The sequence below is a fragment of the Nilaparvata lugens genome, chromosome 3, assembly GCF_014356525.2.
Source record: "Nilaparvata lugens isolate BPH chromosome 3, ASM1435652v1, whole genome shotgun sequence".
Taxonomy (NCBI): domain Eukaryota; kingdom Metazoa; phylum Arthropoda; class Insecta; order Hemiptera; family Delphacidae; genus Nilaparvata; species Nilaparvata lugens.
This window is the reverse complement of record NC_052506.1, coordinates 41298760-41314392: the sequence shown is the minus strand read 5'-3', so window position 1 is coordinate 41314392 and position 15633 is coordinate 41298760. Positions and strand designations below refer to the sequence as shown.

The 15633-nt window shown below is 33.3% G+C and overlaps 1 protein-coding gene across 1 annotated transcript; it reads right to left on the bottom strand.

Moving 5' to 3' along the window:
* Nucleotides 1-10220: 10220 nt before the first annotated feature.
* On the bottom strand, nt 10221-11084 carry LOC111050412. Its single transcript, XM_022336729.2, has one exon. The coding sequence runs from the start codon at nt 11082-11084 to the stop codon at nt 10221-10223; it is 864 nt and encodes a 287-aa protein (XP_022192421.2).
* Between the last annotated feature and the right edge of the window lie 4549 nt (nt 11085-15633).

Below are 15633 nucleotides of genomic sequence, written 5' to 3'. Positions count from 1 at the left end.
AAGATAAAATAATTAGGTTGTTCCTGCACTGATTACAGACCGCAAACAGTCACTTTTCCGCTCTAGTGCACAAAGTATTACTTTGCGTACTCTTAATACTTTGCGTATTATCTTGCAGCCATCCCAATCAGCTGTTGACATTGTTGGCATGTATTTTGAATGCGAATTTGTTCTATCTATATTTTTTTCAATTTTCAAATAAATAAGAATGAGAACTCATTAAATTATACATTTTGATTATTATGAATTATTCATTATTTGAAATAATATTTTTTTCATTCATAAATTGATTGGTTGAAAAATTATTTAGAAATTGAGATTTACTAGAAATTATTCAAATTTTCAAATCAATTGGATTTCTTTAATTTTTAATTTGAATAAATTTTCGATTATTATTTTTCAATTGGATTATCAAGTTTGAAATAAATTGAAGTTGTTATTGATAACAAAATTATACAGACAAACATTTGATGGATCTCAGCCATCATTTTACCCATAATCAACCACTTCTTATATTCAATGGTAACTGTAGGAAAAATTTAATGTGAAATACTTGCGCAAAGTTCCTCTGCTGCACTCAAGAAACCATTCCGCCCTCGCCTAGGGCTCGTGCGTAAACGTTTCTTTCGGTGCAGCAAACTGTCACTTTGCGCACTAGTTGCACAAATAAATATTTTGTATAAGATATTAAGCCGTTCTCGGAAACAGCCGAGCCCTCACGAAGTTACCCGAGCGCGGAATTTTTCCGACCTGACCTCCGAGCACTCGGAACGCGGCGCGACGCCGTTCCGACCCCGAAAAGTCCAGAAACGTTTCGAGCTGCGCGCCGCGCCGCGCTCCTTGTGCACGGAGGTACTCTTGATCACATGTATTTAATTCCAGGTCGGAAATTCTCCGCGCCGCGTCGCGCCGCTCCAACGACCTAATGCACACTCTACTTGATAGGTAAAATTTGGTATAAATGTTGCCATGAGCATAGGAGCTTTGGTTTTGTGCTATCAAAACTATTCGATTTATACCAACATCAAACAACTGCTTCAATGAATCTGCATTTGAAGGAGTTCTAAAATTCTTGACAATATTCCATCACTTATCATGATAGATAACGTTGGGGGAGTCATGTGGCATATTTGTGCTCCAGACTGAGAAAATTGATTTATAAATTTGTTCAGTTGAGAAATATGTTGCCTTTACACCAACTGAGAATGGTATTCTTAGCCTTAATACAGTCCATTGTGAGCTATGGAATCATTGGCTGGGGAAACTGTGGGGCATCTATTATGCAGCCACTAATTCTATTACACAAAAAAATTATAAAAATCTGTCTTAAAAAAAACCAATAAGATACCCTTCTGAATATATATATATAGAGAATTTCTGGTATTTAGTATACCACATCTTCTTGAATTTGAATTATTGAAGTTTATTTATTTGAGACCGCATACTTTTCCTTTATCTGCGGTACACATGTAGGGTACACGAAGACAACTTAGAGAACTCCTTGAGGAGCCCCGTCTCAGGACTACTGCAGCTGAATATCATGCTTTTTCCAGGGGGCCCCGTTTATTCAATCAACTTCCTCTATCAATAGTCTCTGCACCAAGCTTCTCTATATTCAAAAATTGTGTCCGTTGTTTCTTTGAAATGAGGCAAAATTGAAGATTGATGTAAGGCCTTTATGTTCACTTATGTCTCTCTCTTTTACATCCTAAATGTTCCATTACGGTAGAATTGAGGATAAAGTGCATGAGAGTCTTTTCTTTGTTGCTTTTTATTCTTTCTATGCATTCTGTTAGTTTTTCTCACTGTGTCCATTATCATTATTTTGTTTTTATATACCAGTTTCATTTAATTTTCAGTGACTGAAAGAACAATTTTAATATAATAGTGAAGAAAATTATTTTATTTATTTTATTCTATAAGATTAATATATAAATAGGTATGATTTTGTTTTTACCAAAATAGATTGTAAATTTAGTTTTGTCAAAATAGTTCTTTGTTGATTGAAAAATTATTTTTCTTGTTTTGTTTTGTTAAATATTGGTACAAATGTTTACATTATTCATAACAAATGGTGTAAAAATATAGCACAATTGATTCAGTTTATTTTAGTTTTGTTGAAGGATTTTTTAGTTTATTTTGTTGTAGTTAGTTTTTTGTTAAGTTGAATGATATTCCGGTTTGTTTGAATGTGTTCTGGTTTATTGTACTGTAGTCCAAGATAAAGTTATTATGTTAAGCGACTCATCCCTCAGCACAAGCATTATGCTTTTAAAGAGGGATTAACCATTAATATTTCTTCAAGGGAACTTACCTTTCATTATTATTATCATTCATTATTATATCCTATTTTATTTTATTCTTTAAATAGTGTATTATTTTATTTATTTTATCCACACATAGGGTTCTGTTTATTTATTATTTTATCATTGAATGCTTAATGATTGTGAATTAATGCGTTTGTGTTTTTGAATGTAATTTATTTATTTTCTTTGGTTGAATAAAGCATTTATTATTATTATTATATTATTATTATTATATTATTATTATTATTATTACTTGATAACCTTACTTCCTATTGATCCAAGAAAGCGTTCGAATCCAATATTTTAGAACTACTATTCAATGAACCAAAAAACTCATTAATAATAATACAGTAATAAATTTATTTCCATCAATATACAAACAAGCAATCAAGCAATAATAAACATAAAATACTTTTCCTACTATAGTTTGACATTAATAATATGTGGAAATATTCAACCATGCAAGTGATAAAATCACGTCCGCATGATGGAGTACAGTTGAGAGCAATGCAGTTAGACAAGGAACAAGCAGAGACAGAGAAAGCTGGCAGATACAAATTCAACAAGGAAAATATATGAAAGATTAATCTAGTATTAATAATTATAATAATATATTATTCATCACGCAGAACGAAGAGAAACAAAAAATATATATACATTTCAAAAATGATATGGAATAAAAAATTATTACTCAATAAAAATTATCAAATAAATACTCATCAACCAATACATTAATAAATATAAATATTAATATTTCAACAAATATTCCATCAATTAAATATTATTAACAAAAACTATTATAAAATATTATTTTATGGAATAAAAAACATTACCAGAGTTTAGGAATATAACGGAGAAGAATAATGAGCCAGTCAATAGGAAACAATGAATTCAACTCAAACACTTTTTTAAGAATTATTAAACAAACACTAAAACATTATTTAAAACCATTTTGAAGTGTCTAGAGAATATACTAATGAAAAATGAAAAAAATAACATTAATCAGTTTTGGCAAAATTGGAGCAATAGATCATTCATCACTGGAAATTAAATCATAGGGTTGTACATGGTTTCAAGATCCTCTCGGGTAATACTTAGTAGCCATTTCTTGAATAGATTTAAGCGACTGTATCCTATCACGAGACCTGAAAACTATTTTGATATCATTGGGTAATTGATTGAAAAATTTAAGTGTAAGAAAAATAAATGACTTCCTAAAAAGAGTGCAGTTTGGCCTGACTCCTCGTAGGTTTTGATTTACCACTCCTCTTGTTAAATGGGGACCCTCAACCAAATCACAATAGTCAGTCCACTGTTACACCGTCATTTCCACTTATCAAGTAAAACATGGACAATACCTTGTGAACATACATATGTCTCAGCGGCAAAATCCCAGATTGGAGAAATAGTGGAAAAGAGTGGTCTCTATAACCCACGCCAGCAACTACTCTAATAAATGATTTTTGTAGCTTAATTATAGGATACAAAGTAGTGTAATAGGCACCCCCCCAACAACTCAAACCATAACTAAGTCTTGAATGGGCAAACGCATAATAGATATCTCTTAGTATATTCTGATTGCAAAGCCCCTTCAATCTGAACATTGTTCTGAGGTAAAAGTGGAGAGACTTTTTAAGGACTGATATATGTTGTTTCCAAGATAGGTTGTTATCCAGGAACACATCCAAATATTTTACTGTGGATCCCATTTTAACTATGGGACAATCACATTGGTCTCGTCTGCAGTCAAATGAGTGAAGAAGTATAGGATCTGGAAGGCTTTGACTCCCAGCAAGACTAAAAATAATATAATTTGTTTTCTGTACATTCATAGATAATTTATTACAAGAAAACCAGAGTGATAGTTTATCCAAATCCTGCTGGATATTTAACTGAAGTTGGATTTTATTGTCTGTATTATATGACAATGCAGTGTTATCAGCAAAAGTAGTTATTTCCCCATTGAAGTCACCCTTAAATAAGTCGTTGATATATATTAAAAATAATATAGGTCCCAGGATAGATCCCTGCGGTACTCCATGACAGATTACCAAAGGGAAACTAATCTCATTATCGATTTTAACTGATTGTCTTCTTTCCTGAAGGAAAGTTTTAAGCAACTCCAACGGTGTGCCTCTGCTACCTGCTCGCCATAATTTATGTAGCAAAAGATCATGATCAACTGTATCAAATGCTTTACTTATGTCGATAAACAAACCAGCTGCATTCACCTTGTTTTATATTTAATCCCTTATATACATTCTTCAGGAAATGCTGAAGTGCCAGTTAGGTACTAAGATTCTCTCTGAAGCCAAACTGTTGCTGAGAGAAAAAGTTGTTACTATCTAAGAAATTCAGAGATCTCTTTTTTATAAGTTTTCGAATATTTTTGATAGGGTAGGTAGTAAGTAGAGAAATGGGACGGTAGTTAGTTTTGGACAATCTGTCCCCTTTTTTAAGAATCGGTATAACAGTTGCAATTTTCAAGACATTTGGACATTTCCCTTCAACTATTGAGAGATTGAATAAGTATGTAATAACCTGGGAAAGATATGAGATATTCTGCTTCAAAATTCTAGCTGTTATTCTATCATTACCCGAGCTCTTATTCATATCGAGTTTTTTAACAATTTGTATAAGTTCTTCACTACTGATCGGATCCAGAAAAATTGACCTGACATCTAGTTCAGTTTTGAATTCATTTGAGTATCGCTGTATTATATGATCTGTTTTTGGTGGACAAGTCTGGGAGAGTCTTTTAGGAAGTTCAATAAAATATTTATTGAATATATCTGCAAGGCTCTTGCTATCACTAATCAATGAGCCACTTTCGTTAAGTTGAATCCCATGGCTTCTTTTATTTTCACCAGGCAAGATTGAATGTAATACTTCCCATTTTTTCCTTGGATTTTTATCGTGTAAATTCAGGTTGTCTGAATAGTATTTACATTTTGCATCCTTTATCCACTGCTTTACATTATTTCTCATAGTTATGAATTTATTTTTGAGTGTAATATTATCAGGCATTCTTTTATGTAACTTGTACAATTTATCACGTACTGCTATACTGTTTGTCAACCCAGGGGTCATCCACGGTTTTATCATTTTCAGATTATTTCTATATTTCACTTGCTTCACGGATTTATTCAAAATATTGTTCATAATACTATAGAATTTATCAAATGCTGTATTTGTATCATCCACTTCGAGTACACCTATCCATGATTGAGCCTTTATGTGTTCAGAAATTAAATCATAATCAAGTTTATTGAATTCAGTTGCATTACGTAATAATATTTTTCCCTCTCCAACCGGTAGAAAGCCTATAAAGGCTCTATGGTCGGTGATGAAGTTATCAATTACTGCGATTCTACTGACAGTAGCCCAATCAGATCGATAAGAGAAGTGATCGAGACAAGTTGATGACAACTCCACCACCCTTGTGTTGACATCAATCAGCTGTTCAAGACCATTACTGCTTAAGCAGTTTAAATAATCATTTACAACAATGTCGTCTAGGCTAATATCTATATTGAAATCTCCGACACAGATCAAATCATTCATTTTTACATTCTGAAGAGCATTTCTCAGATTATTAACAAATAATCTACGATCACCAATGTGCAATCTATAAATACCCATTACTGAGAATTTGCGATTTCCATATATACAATTCAGAAGCAGGCAATCACAATTCGGAATCTGGAAATCACTCGTCCTCGCATCAATGGAATTATGCACATAAGCGACAATACCACTAGCCCTAGATAAAGCAGAGAATACTGAAAAGCTCTCATAGTTATCTATTTGATATAATAGAACATCATTCTCATGCTGTAACCAGGCCTCGCTAAGAATAATTATCGCTGGTTTCACAGTTAGACCATTAAGATATAATAGGAATGAATCAAAGTTTGATTGCATGCTCCGTATGTTTTGGTGATAGATGCGAATGCCTACTGATTCCGAGGAAAAGGTATTCACTTCCTCAATTGAAATAAGTAAACTTAAGCTTTTTTTAGTAAGAAAATGAAAACAAAAGATAAAAAAATGGAAGAAAATGAACTCAATAATCGTTACCACAAGTTTTAGAATGGCAAAAATTACCACAATCATAGAAATTCGACCCTCACTCAAGATGTATTCAATAGAAAATAAACAATGCTTGAAAAGCGAACCATAACTGCACCTGAATTCACATTGAAGTAATACTTTCACCTTCAAATAATAGTGACATATAAAATAAAATGGAACCTTAATTCGATTAATTTGTCTAGTTCATACATATTTAAAATAATTACTCTTCCACTTATATCCATTCATCATAAGGTAAAAATTCAACTTAACGTATCCCTTGCCATCTATCTATTCTAGAGCAATCTTAGGGCACTTAATCACTTATATATCTACACTCTCCAACTTGGGTTGTTTTACCTTGAATAATAATATCTATTTACATCACAAACAGAAACAAATACCTACTAAGCTTAGATTTGAATATTTCACACATTGAATAGATTTCTTTAAATGATCTGTAACTATACTTCTATTGCAATATTATTAAGTTTTTATCTGAGATCTCTAAACCACACTTCAACATCCTGCTTTTCCAATAACCAATTTTTCAGAAAAAACTTGAAACTTCTCGGATTTTTTTGCTGCCTTATGCTAATTGGAATTTCATTGTATATTTTTGGGGCTATAAATAAATAAAAACGTTTAAAGATTTCTTTGTGTGGTCTTGGTCTAGTTAAATTACTTGCGGATCGGAGATAATATTCGCGGTTAGCAACGTTCACTTGTCCACTTCTAAAAAAGAAAATTGACAATACTTTGAAGAAATACAGATACCTTAGTGGTAGAAATCCCCATTTTCTGAAAATTGGCAAAGAGCTAAATAATCTTGGTTTTTTGTCTATGGTCCTCAATATGTATTTTTGCCCGGTGACAAGAGGTTTAATGTTATTAAAATAAGCTCCTCCCCATACCGCTATTCCATATTGTAGTCTACTGTTTACGAGTGCATAGTACAGCGATTCCATGACATATTCGGGGCATAAATTTCTTATATAGTAAAATTTTCTGCATGCACACGTAAGTTCCCTCTTCAATTTAATTATTTGTTGGTTCCAAGTGAGCTTGGAATCAATTATAATACCTAGATATTTAACTTGGGGTGCTTCTGAAATCTTTTCACAGGTGCAGTTTATTGGACTATCACATTCATTTGAATGAAATGATATATTCATTAAATCATTTCCTTCAGGCCTCAGCTTGTGGACAATTATGTGGGATTTACTGGCATTCAGTTCTAGGGCGTTCACCTGCAGCCATAAATTCAATTTCTTCAAATCTTCACTAATCATCTGAGCCAACTGACCCCTATCATCTGCACTGTAACTCAGTGCTGTGTCGTCGGCAAAGGCTGTGACAGATCCCTCAAAGTTGCCGTTACAAAGATCATTAACATACACAAGGAACAGCTCAGCTGATAGACCGGACCCCTGAGGCAGACCTACCCCTGTATCTATAAGTTTTAGCTCGCTTAGCGAATCCCCAATCCTTACCTGTTGTGACCTATTACTTAGAAAGCTTTTAAACCAATTATTACATACACCTCTAACTCCTGAGTCTTGCAATTTTCCCAACAATATATCGTGATTCACAGTATCATACGCTTTTCGGATATCCAAATAGAGGCCGGCACATTTCTTATTATTGTTTATTCCATTATATATTTCAGAGATAAATTTAAGCATGGCGTCCTCTGTACTTAGTCCTTTTTGAAACCCGAATTGATTTTTGCTGAAAAAACTGTGTTTGGTTAGAAAGCTTACTAATCTTATCCTGACAACTTTCTCTAGGATTTTCGCAAATACTGAAAGAAGAGCGATAGGTCGGTAGTTGTTTGGATTTTCTTTATCCCCAGATTTGAAAATTGGTACTACAGTTGCAATTTTCAAGACATTTGGACATTTCCCTTCAACTATTGAGAGATTGAATAAGTATGTAATAACCTGGGAAAGATATGAGATATTCTGCTTCAAAATTCTAGCTGTTATTCTATCATTACCCGAGCTCTTATTCATATCGAGTTTTTAACAATTTGTATAAGTTCTTCACTACTGATCGGATCCAGAAAAATTGACCTGACATTTAGTTCCATTTTGAATTCATTTGAGTATCGCTGTATTATATGATCTGTTTTTGGTGGACAAGTCTGGGAGAGTCTTTTAGGAAGTTCAATAAAATATTTATTGAATATATCTGCAAGGCTCTTGCTATCACTAATCAATGAGCCACTTTCGTTAAGTTGAATCCCATGGCTTCTTTTATTTTCACCAGGCAAGATTGAATGTAATACTTCCCATTTTTTCCTTGGATTTTTATCGTGTAAATTCAGGTTGTCTGAATAGTATTTACATTTTGCATCCTTTATCCACTGCTTTACATTATTTCTCATAGTTATGAATTTATTTTGAGTGTAATATTATCAGGCATTCTTTTATGTAACTTGTACAATTTATCACTTACTGCTATACTGTTTGTCAACCCAGGGGTCATCCACGGTTTTATCATTTTCAGATTATTTCTATATTTCACTTGCTTCACGGATTTATTCAAAATATTGTTCATAATACTATAGAATTTATCAAATGCTGTATTTGTATCATCCATTTCGAGTACACCTATCCATGATTGAGCCTTTATGTGTTCAGAAATTAAATCATAATCAAGTTTATTGAATTCAGTTGCATTACGTAATAATATTTTTCCCTCTCCAACCGGTAGAAAGCCTATTAAGGCTCTATGGTCGGTGATAAAGTTATCAATTACTGCGATTCTACTGACAGTAGCCCAATCAGATCGATAAGAGAAGTGATCGAGACAAGTTGATGACAACTCCACCACCCTTGTGTTGACATCAATCAGCTGTTCAAGACCATTACTGCTCAAGCAGTTTAAATAATCATTTACAACAATGTCGTCTAGGCTAATATCTATATTGAAATCTCCGACACAGATCAAATCATTCATTTTTACATTCTGAAGAGCATTTCTCAGATTATTAACAAATAATCTACGATCACCAATGTGCAATCTATAAATACCCATTACTGAGAATTTGCGATTCCCATATATACAATTCAGAAGCAGGCAATCACAATTCGGAATCTGGAAATCACTCGTCCTCGCATCAATGGAATTATGCACATAAGCGACAATACCACTAGCCCTAGATAAAGCAGAGAATACTGAAAAGCTCTCATAGTTATCTATTTGATATAATAGAACATCATTCTCATGCTGTAACCAGGCCTCGCTAAGAATAATTATCGCTGGTTTCACAGTTAGACCATTAAGATATAATAGGAATGAATCAAAGTTTGATTGCATGCTCCGTATGTTTTGGTGATAGATGCGAATGCCTACTGATTCCGAGGAAAAGGTATTCACTTCCTCAATTGAACTAAGTAATCTTGCCAGCGTCATAATTTTAGAGAATTAAATAAAACAATTGAAATACAAAAAAACAAAATATACAGTAGAATGTAATATAATAGATAATACATGGGACTTCCCCAAAACCCACATATTCATATAAAAAACTTAAGCTTTTTTTAGTTAGAAAATGAAAACAAAAGATAAAAAAATGGAAGAAAATGAACTCAATAATCGTTACCATAAGTTTTAGAATGGCAAAAATTACCACAATCATAGAAATTCGACCCTCACTCAAGATGTATTCAATAAAAAATAAACAATGCTTGAAAAGCGAACCATAACTGCACCTGAATTCACATTGAAGTAATACTTTCACCTTCAAATAATAGTTGACATATAAAATAAAATGGAACCTTAATTCGATTAATTTGTCTAGTTCATACATATTTAAAATAATGAATCTATGATTCATAGAGTGTTCAAATCCTCTTTACTACGAATCAATATTGCCTGTTGGGTAGCATCTTTCCGGACGTATATTTTCTCCTGCCTTGCCCATACGTATTTGTAGCCCTTTTGGAAGGCGACGGCCCTCACCACCTTGAGCCGATCCAGGATATGTGCTGGAAGGTGTTGATGAGCGAACACCTTGCCGTCCGGATACATATTATCGATTGACTTCGTCGAAATACCATGATTAGCCCTGTCCTTTGATGATACGTTTTTGAAATTAGTAAGCCACGATTCCTTATCTTGTCTACGAAGAAATTTCACGACAAAAGGTTTAATCTTTGCTTTATTTTTAGTTGGTAGCCTATGAGCCGTACTAATGTCTTCAGATGTCAGCTGGCTGTTGATTGTGCTTGACACTTTGTTAAATATATCATAAACGGATTCACTACCCGTTTCCGGGATTCCTGTGATAATTAGATTATCTCTACGTGTATATTCTTGAAGCGAGTACAGTTCAGATTTCAGTTGGGAATTGGCACTTTTCAGAATAGCATTTTCTTCAGTCAGAGTTTTAACATTAGATTTAAAAGCAGAAAGTTCTTTCTTGAAATTATCGAATTCGGTTGATATAAAATCAATTGATTCTCTAATGGCACTAAATTCTTGTGTGAAGGGGGCCAGTTCAGTTTGAATCATTGTCTTGATAACACTGCCAATAGCATCAAGGTCAGCCTGATACAGAGAGGGTGATTGTGAAGCACTGCCACTCTTACCTTCCTTTTCACTATCGGTGGATGATGATAAGCCAGCCGCTTTAGAGCCTGCTCCGACTGACTTACAGTTCAAGCAAATCCATTTAGATTTAGTTTCTGCGGACATTTTACGAAAATTTGATTCTTTAACTGACTGACAAGAAAAGTGACAGTCAATTCTACATTTTGAACACCACAACACATCACGGTCCTGCACCTCACTTTTACAGAAATCGCACTTCATTTTGAAAGACTTTATAAGGTCAGATAAGAGAGAGGACAAAAAACAACTTGCCTCTTCGACTGCTCAACTGGTACTGAACAACAACTGAATTACAACTGAACCTTTATTATTTGCTACTTGTTTCATAAGAATGATCTTCTTTAGTGTACTGTTTTCTAAAACAAATAAATATAAGAGTGTCTAAAGGAATAATTCTTATAAATTAAAAGTTCTTTACTTTTCTAAATTAGAAGAAGTAGGCCTCTATATCATAAATGAAAGACGGGAACTCGAGAAGTGTTTAAACATCATTGAAAGTCAAAACTGTTTCTAATTTATTATTAGATACCTATTAGATTGACAAATTAAAATGCGCATACAAAACATCACATTAGCGTGTTGATAGTGTAATGTCTACCAAACAGTATCGAAGTGAAGTGAAAGTTGATTTCACTCTTGGAAATCCTCTACTTGGCAGATCGTCTAGGTAGGCAATGAAGTTTTCTCCCTTTTTAAAAATGTATTTACTTTCTCATTATCAACTTCCAACAACAGAGATGATCAGTATACAGTATTAGTGCATCCACACTAAATTCATTTCTATCCATTCTGATGCTTGATGATAAATAATGTTTGATAATATTAGAATACCCTACTATGATTTTCCAATAGCCAAGTGTACGTTGTAGCGTTCGGTGCAGCATGGGGTACAAAGCTATTTCAATGTAAATCAAGTTAAAAGATGCTCAGTGCAGTTGAAAGGAATTATTTATATTGAGTATTTAAATCTGACTTCAAATAGTGCCGTTGCATATTTATATGAGGAGAGAAAGTGTCGGAGTGCGAATATAGATTGGCCCGGAAAATGTTTTTGTTCTGATAATTTTATTTGACTGCCTATACGCGGATTGTCCACACTCACTAATCATAACAACTAATTTTGAATTATGAATAATAGTCGAAAAGCAACGACAATCAATATTCAATGAAACAATGAAAGCCATCCGAATCCGGTTAACGTACTGCAATTTGCTCATTGAATCATAAAGCCCTCCACTTGGAATATTGTAATATTTCTATACAAGATTGTAGCATTTACTGTTCAAAAGTTACCGTGCTGAAAATACGCAATGCATTGTTTTAAATTTCGAGCAGTTGTAGAATTTATGAAAAATCAGGGGCGCTGAGCTGAATTGGTTGAAAGAAAGACAAGTCACTTTTCACCCCCACTGAGTTACTGAGAAGGAAGCAAATTAAAGATTTTGTTTGACCGTTTGGCCAGTTTCACACGGCAGAGTCCTCGCTCCTGGAAGATCATAATACTGAAGATCATATTTCATATTCTGCAGCTCTCCTGTGCTTTCACATGGGGATCTTACAAATAAGCCGACAGATCTAACAAGTACGCCGACATTTGCTCAAAGTATGACTCATCACTTTTTCTCAAAGTCTTACTTCCTTAAAAATATAGATAGAAGATTTCTGATTTCGGATTTGGATTCAGCGACCCCAAATTCTTTAAAGCGTAAGTCCCATTTTCAAAAATACCCGAAAACAAGGGAGTTATAGCTGTTTTTAATATAGCTTTCCATTATCATATGATTATATAGTAAACGTACTAAGATAATTTTTATACTCCTGCCTCACAAAGGGACAGGCAAAGGTTTCAAGAAGGTTTTGAACACCTGAGAAGTTTAAACATAAACATTTTCAATTTTTAAAAGTTCTAGTTTTCCAAAAAAATATTGAACTATGAAAAGATGAATCCAAATATGAAATCATAAATCATCTCCACTCATCACCCAATAAAATAGAAGGAAAAGGAATGTTGTACAGTAAACTTCACTGAATTTCAATTGTCATTCAACAATCCAATTTATCAGGTTCAAATCGTTGAATATCACTTTAAATTCCCAGCAATTATTGACTATTTCTTTTTAACAATCAGAAAAATCTATTATGAACATACAGTATAAACATTGTGCTGATCTGAATCGATCTATGGTAATAATAGGAATTGAAAGAATAGAAAATGTCATGCCATTCCAAGTAGTGATGTCTGTGTATTGGAACTGCTGAGTGGATAATGCCATAGATGAAGGATAAGTAAGTACTATATTATTCTTGTCTCTGATAATGCATACTGAAAAAGTCATGAGTAGTTCAGACCAGCCTGGCGACTTTGATGCTTTTGAAACCGGAATCTTGTTTTATTTTTATTAAATAATGATACGGAATGAAAACCATGTATCATAGTACAAAGCAGTTCGATACTTTGTATCATGAGTAAGATAACATAATCATGGCTTGTCGATTTTAGTTGCTGAGCTGAATCCAGTGTTGCCATAATGTGAAAAGCATAACCATTGTACCAACTATTCTAAATTATCGTACTGTATTTCGTGAAGCCATGCTTTGTTAAAGCCAGTTTCTCAGAAAGCGTTTTTTTGTTGTTCGATGTTTTGTCGTCCTTATGAATTCTGTTGAATCAAACATAATGTTATATTTAAGAAGTTGTGCTGAACCTGTTAGAATTCATAGGGACGTTAAAAAGTCAATTATACGAAAATCGATGTACATGTAACTGGATTTAGATCAATACGATAATGTGTTCTATCACAATTTAATCACAGAAATGTTCAAGTGAAAAAGTTGGGCGCAAACCTTCTATTCTGCCATGAGGAGACAAATAAATTTATGAAAAGCTTGATAGCTTGAATAGTGATCTGATATTTGCTACACGTTTTTAGTCTAAGACATAATATGTCTTAGACTAATTTTTAATGTTTCTTCAATCGGCAGGAAAACTTTGGTTTTTCAAAGTTATCTTACTCCCTTATTTTAGGGTATTTTCAGAAATCAAGATAAATATCCTACCAAATTTCCTACACGAATACAGTGTAAGTTGTATTATAATAGCTACAGTACATACGTACTGTATAGTGCAGTACCTGTTCGTTTTTACCGTATAAATAGATAGCTTTATTAAAAACAGCCATAACTTCCTTGTTTTCGGATATTTCCGAAAACGGGACTTACGCTTAGTAGAATTTGGGGTCGCTGAATCCAAATCCGAAATCAGAATCTTTCTATCTTCATTTTCAAGAAAGATAGTTTTTGAGAAAAAGTGGTGTCCGGAGAGACGTAGAATCACCATGTGAAAGTGACGATTTGTCCGCTAGTATCTCGATGCAAGCCGGTTTCTGCTTGCCTCGAGGGGAAAAGACGTGACAAAACGAGGTTCCTGGCTAGGGGTAACCATGTGAAAGACACGATTTGACTCAATGTAATTCGACAAAAAAACGTGAACACTGTTCAGTGTTCAAGTTGCACGTCTCCTATCGTGTGAAAGTATCCTTTCTTTTGTTCGATCATCATTGACACCTTTGTTATTACAGATTCAAGTACAATAATTCAGATTCTATCATTTTCTATTTCAATGTACGGAAACTGTCCTTACCAAGAATTTCAAAATTGATATTTCTTTCTTTTTCAACTCTTGGGATTTTTCCAGAGCTATCTAGTAGAAATCAGCTTTTCTTGATTGAGTATTTGGAAGTTACTGGAAATAAATTCATTTAAATCAATATTTAATATTGATTAATTCATAATATAGTCTATTATTAAAATCTGTCAATGTTATATAAGATTACTCTGTTGTATATCCATACTTTTTCACTATTAAAATTAAACTTGAATTTTAAAAAACTTTTGAAGTGAAAATGCACTTACTTAATGTATAGTGACGATCGTTTCGACCTGTTGTTGGTCATCATCAGACCCTGATGGTCGAAACGATCGTCACTATACATTAAGTGAGTGCATTTTCACTTCAAAAGTTTTTTAAAATTCAAGTTTATATAAGATGTTATCCGTTTTACAATATTTTTTCTCCAATACATTAGACATTTTTTATGATAGGTGATATAGATTCAGAATGTAGATTATTGTTTTCTTCATCTGCCAAACTTCTAAACAGCAAATGTAGGTTTTATGTGCGCTCTGCCTTCTGCGTAATTGGAATTTGCTCAAGGCCGACAACACAATTACAATCACTTTCCCATGTAGTAGGCTAAATATATTGGTGTGTGGTGTCTCAGCATGCTGAAATATTGAATAAAAATTTTAACAGACTACTGGATGCTTACTATCTTACATAAAGCTCATCTGAGATTATGAAAAGAGAAAAAGGCTGAAGTCCAAGTCACAAAAGACTGATAAAGTATTTGTATATATTATTCACAAGCCATAGAAAATAGATATCGATTTTTCAATAAACCAGCGGTTTTAAACGTACCACTTAAATTCAACTATTTGACATAATGGCATCTTCCTTGGAAGGCTCTCTTTGACCAGGGAAGTAGGGCCAGGACAGTAAGCTTGATTAGATTTGAAAAACTGATCCGTCACCTAATGCATATGCAATAATGAATTATTGATGATTTAAAAATTG